The sequence below is a fragment of the Echinococcus granulosus genome (genome assembly GCF_000524195.1).
Source record: "Echinococcus granulosus chromosome Unknown EG_S00009, whole genome shotgun sequence".
Lineage (NCBI taxonomy): Eukaryota > Metazoa > Platyhelminthes > Cestoda > Cyclophyllidea > Taeniidae > Echinococcus > Echinococcus granulosus.
Window position 1 is genome coordinate 752,166 of NW_020170389.1, and position 11,648 is coordinate 763,813.

Here is an 11,648-nt window from a genome sequence, read left to right on the forward strand (position 1 = left end):
CGTTTTCGTTCATGTGCCCACGTACCCATGCACTGATGCCCCAGCAACTTATAGTTTGGCATTACTTACTGATTAAGAGGCACTGGTGACCTCGCATTTTGACCTAAAATGCAAAATTTTAATTAGAATGAATAGAACAAAGCTTTTAGGAACTATAAAAGATAGCGAAATTAGAACACAATCATTTCACAAGTATTAATTTTTTCCAGTTAAGCTTTATGAGTGGTGAAGATGATTAAGGTATAGACTAAACAGCTGCATATACCTGAACTATAGCAAATAATGCTACCAAGAGCAAATGGTAGCAAAAATATGCATAGTTGAACCCTGTGTATCTTACTAATCCTTCAGTTTGGAATTAATTCTTCAACTTTAGCGAAGGCTGAAGTAAAATTTGGCTCCATTTTCTACCAGACTTTAATCTTATTAGGAATGTTTTTAACCACCAGATAATGTAGATTTCAATGTTTTTCATTTTAATTAAAATAAATACCCACAATGCATCAAATGACTTTCCAGTCTTTTTTGAAAACTATGATGTATAAACATAGCATTATCCCAAAAATATTTTTAATAACAGTAATTGAGTGATAAAACGAATTTTAGGCTTTATAACCACTTGGTTCTTTTAATAAGTAACTTCCAAAATTTCATTATATAGAATTAATGTAAATTTGTGACTGGAAGAAAGTCTCTCAAACGGCTTATTTTAGATCATTCATCTTTTTGACTGTGGCAATACCTTCGACTGCAGTGGTGTTAGGATGTAACCAACTTCCGATCAAATTGGCAACGTGGTAAGCAGGTCGAGTCATCGGCATCACCACCGTCATGTCTTTTGGAAGCAAATGACCTGCTTTTTTCACCACCCACCCTCAGTCATAACCACTAAGAGTGCTTTGTTGATGGCTATGAACTTCTGCCAAAGTAGCTAAGAGGTGAATTAACTCCATTTATGATCAATAATATGCTTGAAACATCAGAAATAAAAAAGCCTTTATCTACTAGGAAAAGTAAATAAGACAGACCGGCTCTTGCAAAATAAGCTCCTAAATAAGTAGATTAGAATCTGGATTTTTCAACTAAAACCACCACTGCACATGAAACTTAGCTCATGGATAGGTAATTTTGACTAAACAATGCATCACAAAAAATCCGTAACTGCTTATCATGGCCAAAATGCACACCAATGTTTGACTTCCTGTTTACCATACATCATTTGATCTAGGTACACGTTTTAACAGAATCAACGCCATGGAGTCACAATAAAGGAAGAGAACTCGCCATTTACTTTTATTACATTTTCAATAGTCATATTTTAAGCTCAAATGTTACTTAGCAATAATGCGCCCAAATTTAATTCACTTTCATGCTTTAAACTTTTGCATTATTAAGTCTTCGGGGAAATCTCAATGCGTTTTAGCTGTTCTATAGGATCCAGGTATATTTTAGAGGAAAACTTTAATTAAATGCGCGTTGGCTTCGGTAGCGCTAGTAATTAAACGTGAACCATCAACATTTTTAGCTATTTTTAAATAGATTTTCCTCTAAAATTTTTTAGGCCTTTTAACATAATTGGGCAAATTGGAACCTTATTTCATGCTGCTGAGAGTAAAATAAACATATTTCATGTTGACTATGTATTCAGAAGGAACACTGATATTGGAATGATCCAAAGACTAATCTTTTCGTGGTAAATTCCACCTGTGGACGCCGAAGCAAATACTAAAATGTGTATTTATTGATAATATTCCAAGAGACAATATCTAACAGATGACTTACGTACTATTTTACTTCACATCAACATAAGTACAATCTTAGACTCTTTGTTGCCATGTACATTTGTAAAATTCCGAACAACCTGTGCTTTTCTGGCATACCGTCTTCCATACTGCAGTACTTACACGTAATTCAGCAATTAAAAATACTTATGAAAACCCATGGTTGATGGTAGCAATTAAGAATGCCATTAGCCTTAAGCTCTATTTCTCATTGAATGAATCAAAAGCGGAAATGGAAAAAGACCACGAAAAGTCAGAATATTTGATGCAACCTATTTAGGTTGTACTAATTAATTGGCTTTATCAGTTTGCAGAATGTTCATTTATTTTGCACGCAGAAATGCCTCATAAAAAATGATGATTCGCTAGTCTAGAATCTTTATGCAGCTCTTCTCATTTTCCCAGAAAACACGCATGGATTTCGACCTAAGGGCCTGCTTCTGGAAAATTTTGGGGCAAAATTTTTTTGTGAAGCAGAGTGAATTTCCGTGAAATTGAGGAAATCGTGTTTTGCCCAAACGGTTGTATCCGTATTGACAGTAATCAGCGATTTGTAGGCTAAATCAGGATTAACGAGCACTTGTATCATTCCTGTGATAGAACCGAAGCAAAATTGACTTCAATTAGCAAACAGGCAAATCATGTGCAGGTGAATTGCCAACTACTTTCACCTTTGAACAAATTAGACGGCATAGATATGTTTATTTGATTTACTAAGATTTTACATTTACACTGACATGAGAATGGCTATTTTCTTAGTTTTATTTTTTACACATACAGAATAACCATAATTAATGGTTTCAAAGTCTTACAAATCCAGCATTAAATGCTATCGTTCTCGATCAGTAATTTTGCTCGATTCCTGTCTTTAAACAATACGTGGTTACTACCTATGAAGTATACAAACAAGCAAGTGACATGCCGTTATGATCCATAATTCCGAATCTAGCAGACCTATAGTTACCCTTGTGTTTTCCTTCCGAAATTCAAGTTAATTAACTTTTCCCCTTCCGAGCCGCGTTCGACTCACCCATGCTTTGCCTAACCAAAACAAATTCCACCCATCTTTTCATTTTTCCATCAGTGCTTGGTTCGTGTGTTATTATGTTTGGTAGCAAGTATGTTCCGCCAGTGCATTTTCGAGTACATTGCCACATCGTCGTGATTTTAGAAATCTGTTTCAGTGCTTGTGTATGTGAAACAATAAGAAGAAAGCAGCCATTTCCTTCTAAAACCGTAACCTGATTTACAAAGTGATGTGTGTTTAATTGTCTGGATGAGTTCAAGAAGTCTGTTAAAATGTAAAAGTCATGAATAGGAAATCACGGTTGGATTATCATGCATTTGCACTTTTAGTCATCCAACGCTTTTTTTCTCAAACACTATTCTTTCCCAGTATCTTAACAATTGATTTTTGTTCCCACAAATGAAAGTTATCTTAAGAGTTTTGTCTATATAAGTGATAATCTAGAAGTATCTCTTAAGCAATGATAGCTAGTTTTATGGTTAACTTTGGTTTATAGATATACTTGGAAATCACCATGAAGTAAAAGCTAACACATATCAGAAAATAACATTAAATGACCTTTACAACAGCACACTGGGTTAGCAAAATTTGAGGTATTTGTTCTCTACCTTAATCTCATTGATAAAAATGACAGTTTTGTTTAACATCAGTTAGTGTTCAAAGCACCATGTGTTCAGTAGAGTTGCCAGAGAACACTTTGTGCATTACCATAGAGATGCAAAACCGCAAGAAGTTCTTACACTAATTATTGAAAATGGTATATGTAAAGGTGTTATTTTCTCCTTGTTTCAATTTTTTTTACTTTTGAAAGGTAGAGTGGACTTGTCAGTGCTAAACCCCTGTACAGGGGCTCTGCCTGCACCAACTGCTACTTAATGGTACCAGTGTAGCATTTGTGCTACGAGTGTACTATAAAATCTTACGATTTTCTATTAATTTACCGCAATTGTGCCGAAGTTTTTAATTCTTTCCTACAGGTAACCAACGAAAGGTTTTCAAATATTAGACTTAGCGGATTTACTGATTGGTCTGGGGTTTCCAATGAACGTACCACTTTGGCTCGCAAAAGCATGAACGCTTTTCGTGATTAGCTTTAGCTGTTCAGCCCCCCCCCCCCTTAACGCTGAATCGGATAGTATGCATAACGCACTGCTTATATGATAAAAGACAGACTTGTTTGATTTGCTCAAGCGTTGTTTTTAATAAACGATCTTCTTACTTTAACGTCCAGTCTATTTAATACTTATTTTCTTTAAAATGTCCTAAAATGTCGAATTTTTTCGTCATCTAAACAAACAACAATACATGCAATCAATTGATTTAACCCCTTACGTGAGTTAATTGGTCTGACATCTTTAAGACAAGGTAAAATTAGCTGCTGCAAATTATCGTTCATTATTATCATTCATTTCATTTTTATCTTCTGGTATTTTTAGTTGTGCAAGCGACCATATTTATATCGATGCCATAAGCTACTTGTCTGCAGAGAAGCACGAAATGAAGTTCAGAATGAGTACCGTAAAGGGCTCGCTGCGTGCTTAAACTCACTCTAGTCGCGATACCAGTCTTCGTATCGCACATTGTTCACACACGTGCATTTCGTTAGAATGTCCATGGCTAAGGCTTTAACATTTTCCAATAATTAGGCTATTTTTAAAAATTTAAAATATGCAATTTGTTCGTTCTCTTCAAAGCACAGTTACATTCAGAAATTCTATCCCAAAGCCAGCATATCATGTTGATGAAGTTGACGTTCGTGTAAGCTGAAGGCGAGTTTATGTTGAATCAAGTAAAAACCACTGTGTTGTTTATTAATTCCAGAATTTGATTAGTGAAATTATTAACTTGAGAATTATTTTTATTTGTCATATTTCTACAATAACTAATTTGCCCATTTCTTAACATGACACCAAAGTATTCCACAAATTTTCCTAATTTTCGTAAAATACTGACTTACCGTATGTTCTACCTAGTCTCATTATAAGAGGATTAGCGTTGTGCTATCCTGATTTTTGTTCCAGATAAAGAGAAGTTTACTTTTGTTTGACACTTGCAATGCTAGACGATACATAGGTGTTTCTTAAACCTAAGGATTTACAGTATTTTCATTTACACTTCCGCCGAAATTGAATTTAATTGTTGCACCTATATACCTACCGTTCCATTTTAAAGGCGAAAAATGCTTAATCTTTACGTTCCTCAGTCTTGTCCTTACTGGCCATAAAAATGTTAAGGGAAATTTCCTTGGTATGTTCATGAAACTATGAGGTTTTTTATTCACCTAGAGTAAATAATGCTCAGTTTTATTTCCTTACAACAACCTACTCCCGAAAATATAATGTCAGACAGAAATTGTTGTTATGGATATCGTTTCAACTATGCGAAGTTCAAACTCCACTTATTGTTTCCTTAGATCATATTAAGAGCAAGACTGCGGCATGTGATATCGGAAGCACCTATTTATCGCATTAGCTCGTCACTCGTGGTAGCTACTTCCTCGTTGATACAAACAATTATAGATTCTCTGCATATCATTGTACAATAAACTTAATTTTTTTATCAAACGCCCACTGTAAGCTAAATTTGCGATTAGGCAGATTAATATCAAGCGCTTATATTAAATCACAAATGAAATTTAGGTCGTCAACCTATAAATTTTCAATCTTTTTAAAGTGTATCTAAAACTCAAAGAACATAATGAACAGCTCCTATCGAGTTCAACTCCTGATATATTTTTGAAACTGACAACATGATTTAATCCTGTAAGAGAATTAGTTTTGCTTTCTCTAATTATAGGAAGTTGGTGCAGTGCCATCCATTAAAACAAACGCCCTTTGACCCATAAAAAGAAATTTGCCTTCACAGGAAAGGAACCAACTCATGCCTACCTTGGATGGTAAATGCCATTGTTTAAGTGCTTCATTTGGGTCCTACTATTCCCCTGGATCTTAATGCTGGTCACTTTTCGTCGGGGGGTTTACGTCTGGTGTCCTCACGTGTTGCACACTTGAGGTAATTTCTGGTAGCCATCACTGACTTTTTTGTGGGCTTAGCTGAAAATATTCTGGACTTGTTGGATTAACTCAAAGTTTTCAGCATTTAGTGATCACAAAAAAATCTTGGAATTCTTCCACTTCCAGAATGAAAGACACTGCAGGATCGTTAGCACTGACTCCCAAATCGACGTGACGCCTAAACTTTGAGACAGAAGGTATTGCTACCTCGAAGTTTGGGCTATTTATACATTCGGTAATCTATATTATCGAGCAAATAGGGAAAAACTGCGCCAGCTACAACAAAAAGTGAGGAGATGGATACACCCTTTGCGCACTTTTAAAGGTTAAATTTATATAGAGTCAATCCTACAGTAGTAATCGACCATTAAACCAAAAGAGGACTAAAATCACAACTTAAACGAACTTCGATTACCTAGTTTTTGGTGAGTACCCAATCGTTTGCAGTTAACAGCTGCATGACGGTGGATGCCACGGTGTTTTCTGGGTAATTGCGTCGTAGACTATTGGCAAACCCAATTATTAAAATCAGTTATATAAATGCTGTCAAGCTCATTTGTTAGAACTACTTCTGGCAGGCACCTTTTCAGCTCATAAATGAGGGCTGAACCCATTTACTACACGGTAAGATGCTTGGTGACTGTTTTAAATTCGGATACTGCCACTGCGCTTATTGATTAAAGTAATCAGTAAATAGTTGGGATACGACTTTGTAATAAATGAATTTTCCAGCCCATCTGCAATCAAACTACGGTTTTTATTTGACATCCATCGAGATAATGGAAAGTGACCTCTTTAGACCGGTTTGCCTGTTACTTCAGACATTGGAGGATTCACGCCACCGAGGCGGTGTAAATGAAGATGCAGAGGTACGAAGTCGAGTTAATGGATGAAAGGTTTGGCATAACACTGGTGCCTGACCTTTTCGATGGCATTTTAAAGCAAATAAACCCCTCCCTCATCTTTACCATACCGATCTTCCCACATCTGGGTTGCGGTTATGGCGATGGGAGCAGGCATGCGCGCGGATCCTGTGCGTATGTGCAAATGCCATCAGACAACTTTGTGGAGGAATAATTACCCTCAGCGGTTATAGCTTCCCAGCTGTGCTGACAGCAGCAAAGGCAGGAAACGAAATAAAATCCAGCTAGTTGAAATGAAATACACGTGTTTGGAGTAAAGATGCTCGTTTTTACCGATGGAAACAGGTGGTGTCGCCGCCCAGATCGGGCGACTTAAGCATTAGTCGACTTCTCAACGCTTCTAGCGCTAGATCTGTTGCTACTTCTTGTCAAAATAGAGCTAAAAGCTCTTAATTACCCACGGTTTCAGTTCTATCTTATAGCACACTCATTAATTTCGAAAATTCAATTAACCCACTCAAGAATTAACACATTTAGGCCTTAGCTACATATTTCCACAGTAAATAAATCGCTGCCGATGTAAAACGTCACGTTCACGACACAAACAAACAGTCATCACCATGACCAGCGGGGAAACCCGTCTACTGACATACCGGTGCTCGTGGCGGTCCAAAAGTTACAGAGAACAAACTCAGAAAGAGTACTTGACCTGTCAGTAGTAGCGAGCCGAGGAGCGCTCCCAATCCTGAAAAACTAGTCCGTATTTCCCAGAGGCTAACAATAATGTTACTAACGACTTATGGGTAGGAACATTTACCGGTTGAATTGTCGCCTGCCCGTGCAGCATCACCCATGGCACGCAATGCCCAGGCGACTTAACCCGCTGAGTTCCCACTTTGAATATCAGCAGTGTGTTGTAACTACTCAGAACAAAAAAAGCAATCTAAAAGTTCCACCTTATAATCCACTACACGATCTTATTGGTCTACCCCCAATCACCGATGCATCAACAAATGTTCCACCGTCTGGACTAAATGATCCCTACGTTTGGAATCAGTACACAAGAATCCATTGACTGTTGTCAGTAAGAACTTAGAAAAGACCTACCAGTTAAATAGAAGCGAACTCACTAAATATACAAAGGCAAAATTTACATCGAATGATGACTTAGAAATCAACCATCTTTGAGTGAGATTTGATTGCTTCAAAGCATTCCCGTTTGGAAGACATAGCAGGGATAGGATAGGGAAAATAATCAGCGCTGTTCTGCTCCATTCAGCATGCCTGTTTTGCATGGTTTGTTAGCACTGGCACTCAATGTTCTGTGCTACTGCAGCCGATTGAACCGAAGGCACATTCCAGCGTCTGTCACTATGCATGAAAAGAATAAATACTATGGTAGTGTACAAATCAGAAAAAAATCACAATTATCAGGACAGAACAGATTGTATCAACAATTTACAAAAAGCTGTTAACTGTTCTCCAACTTCTATTATGGTACAAAAAGCGTGTCTTTGAAAATAAACTTATCGGCGTAAAGGACTACGTTTGATTGAATAATTCAGCTATGTATATTAAGAACAGATTTTCAGAAATGAAATTATAGAACTTCGAGTAAGCATCAGTGCATAGTAAACACTCCAGAACAGCCCACATTGGAGTCTAGCACGTAGGCAGTAAAATAGAGAAAGCACTGCCTTGATTTGACCTTTAAATCATAACCAAGAAAAATAATTCACATATTTGGTCTTAATGTCGTTCAGATTTAGTCAGAAACGAGGAGTCCAATCATGACAGCCACGGGAATTTCAGAAACAAATTTCCACCTTGGCTCAAGGGGTGGGAACCTGAAGCCAAATAACGTTTAATTACTGATGACACATTTCCGGAATTAGAAGAGGAAAGTAGGTGGCTCGATAAGGAAAACATCAGCATTTGCCCACAACAGAGAAAATTTTATAACTTGCACGATATTCCTTCAGTTAATGGAAAGTTCACATGAATTTCGGATGATATGACGGCAATTCAGGTTCCTCTTCCAACCGACTTGATGTGGACTAAACACTGACATCGTTGCTTATGCTTAAGACATATTCAGCATCCGAGTTTTAAGTATGAATCAGTCAAAACATCTTACGCAAGTAGCACCACCTAACGTTAACGCACCCATAAAAGCCCCATGCCGCTTACAAAGAAGTCTGCATTCACCCTCTAATAAGTTTAAATTTTACCGAAAAATTTTAATCAAACGGCCGCCATGCTGCCTACGGGCCCAAGCATCCTGAAAGTATAAGCGGTAAACTGCTGGATTGCCAAATGTCGATAGCTTTTAACGGCGACTCAATTCAATGAGCACAATAAAGGCAATAGAAAGGCAATAACAAACGAACAGATCCACGGATTAAATTGACGTTCGTCACGTCAGTTTACAAATAGGTACGAACACACTACGCGCGATAAAAACTCAATAGCAGTATCAGGACAACGCATAAATTGTACACTTCAATACCAATAATTTCACATACCACCGGGGTTCACAGACGGCCATTGCAAGTACCGTTCGCAAGCGACAGTTGGAGCGCCTCTATAAGAGCTTTCAACCCAACCTAACGTCTACCTTTGGAAGGTAGCACAAAACCTACCCTGGATCGCAATTTCTTGGCGTAAAGATGGTCCCACTCTCTAGAATTAACAGCTTCCGATTGACGTGATCAGTAGTACTCTGTAAATATTCTTCTAATTACACACAGCTCCAAACATTCTCGTGAAACAATTCACGCGCCTATTTGAAGGGGCGCGTAGAGTACTCATATCCACGGAATCCCCTATACCATGTACCATTTACTTTCGCTTCAAAACGACTAAATTTACGCTTTCCCAAGTCAGAGCTGCGAAACAGGAGGAGTGAACGACAAGGAATCGCAAAGGCACAACACCAGTCTAGAGCGAGCAGTAGGGATAGGCATCGTCGTGATTAATAATTAACCGATTACCCGAAGGAGAAGCCTGGATGCGCTTGGAAATCAGACCCTGCTCCCTAATGCATTAACAATGAAGCATCAAAATCAATGACGAATGATTCCAGGCAAAAAACTCAATTCCTAATTCAAAGTTCGATTCCAGTGAATCAACTTGCCAAAGCTACTAGGAAAATAGTGCTGCAAATTTATCCACTGTGAGGGTTTGATGAGAAAACAGCTGTGACAGTTACATCACACAAGTGAGTTCTACGCAAAACTCTTGCAGGTCATGAGTATACGCAAAGCTCACTTCAAATTGCGGAAAAAGCCTCAAGATCAGGAGTACGGGGTAAATGCGGTGCAGTGGGGAAAAACGATTTGTGAAAGCCCTATTCGACAACCAAGATCCTTTTACAACATTAGTTTATTGGTTCCAAGTTCCTCTATTACATATATCGGTTCCAGTGTATTCGTGCTAGCAAAATTACCAACGCGCAGTGACCATACTCCCTCAGAAAATGGAGTGGACAATAACCGCAAACCATACTGCATGAAATTGGCACCGAGACTCACAAATTAGCAAAAGGCACTGATAACCGAACAGCTACGCCGAGATCTTCACGGATCACTGGATCCATGCTCTCACATCAAAGCGTAGAAAACTAGTATTGTTGCAATGGTCCCATCATAACGATTCTTTAACTCATTATGCAGTTAAGACTGCTCCAGATCTGTGAAAAATGGAGAGAAGACCGGGTGCCCGCCTTCTGATCTGGCCACACCCTTGGCATTGGATGAAGGACGCTTGTAAACTGCCCTCCACTAAAAAGATTAAGATCACTCATTATAGGTACGGTCTCAAACGACCTAGAACTAATCATTAACCCCAACCCCACTTTGTTTCAAATTACAACTCACTGAAGGCTAAAAAAAGTAAGACATGGTGCTAACAACCGACCTGGCCTCCTTACCACTACTTTCACTTAACGGATTCGATAGCGTAGAACCTCGAGCGAATCATACGCACCACCAAGCCTTCCAACACAGAACTGGCACGGGCCCCAAACACTTTAGACTAGGCGTGTAAGCTCACATACCAACAATACAGCCACCCAATACCACGAGCCCACCTTGCTACTAGCCTAATTCAGAAACAAGACAAAATTAACGCTCCACCGGGACAGTTATGCATCCATGCAAATTCGAAGGGCTGTAGCCAAAAAATAGTAAGTGAGACGATTTTTCGCTGATAAAAACACTTGAACAAGAGAGTATCAAGCGCCGAACTTACGGCAACAACCGCAGCACGTGAAGCATGGTCGAATTCGAGCCTGGCGCCGGGGTTCGATATATTAATAGTAAAAAGTCTCATAAAAGTTGGTCCCCAAAAGTAGTGTTCTTATCAAAAATCGTATCAGACTCATAATTACTTACACTTTACATGTTTAAACGAATTTTAGACCAATTTACTGAATCTTATTTGCTCAAGTGAGTAAGGCATACATGCTGGCCCTAAAATTGTCATTTACACAATATTAGTTCAACTTCTTTGAAACAAGTGGTATAGTTCTTTGGGGGCGAGCCACTTTTTAAATGCACCTACTGCCAAAAATACTGAGGATTCTGTACAACGGCTATGCGGAGCGTTTGGTGGTACGATTTGTACAAATGTTCGCCTGAGGTATGAAGAACAGGTACCAACTGTTGACTCCGTCTTCTTTCAATTCCAGGGTACATTTAAAACCACCGATAGCATAATTTTTATACACAAAATTATTTACATGCATTTAGACAAAATAATAACAACATGTAATTTTGTGTGCAATTGTGGGTAACTTAAGGTTGATTACCCTTCAAATAATTCAATTAACGATGAAGTATGTAAGTACTTTTAAAGAGCCCCTATATTTGTAAAATTTAATCCCGTTCTTAATGGACAGAGGTTTTGAAATACATTGACAGGGCTTTGAAATTATATCTGATTCGATTGAACCTGCAATGTT

At 38.2% G+C, this 11,648-nt stretch overlaps 2 protein-coding genes across 2 annotated transcripts; both read left to right on the forward strand. All coding sequences in view use genetic code 11, as the record gives it.

Annotated features, from left to right (window-relative positions):
* Nucleotides 1-5,101: 5,101 nt before the first annotated feature.
* On the forward strand, nt 5,102-7,760 carry EGR_02108 (hypothetical protein; the record flags this gene model as incomplete). Its single annotated transcript, XM_024491357.1, has 5 exons — nt 5,102-5,148; nt 5,328-5,380; nt 5,482-5,523; nt 6,555-6,691; nt 7,593-7,760. The coding sequence occupies 5 exons, from the start codon at nt 5,102-5,104 to the stop codon at nt 7,758-7,760; spliced, it is 447 nt and encodes a 148-aa protein (XP_024354210.1).
* Nucleotides 7,761-8,062: 302 nt separating this feature from the next.
* On the forward strand, nt 8,063-11,480 carry EGR_02109 (hypothetical protein; the record flags this gene model as incomplete). Its single annotated transcript, XM_024491358.1, has 2 exons — nt 8,063-8,182; nt 11,205-11,480. 2 exons carry the CDS (start codon nt 8,063-8,065, stop codon nt 11,478-11,480), a joined length of 396 nt encoding a protein of 131 aa, XP_024354211.1.
* Between the last annotated feature and the right edge of the window lie 168 nt (nt 11,481-11,648).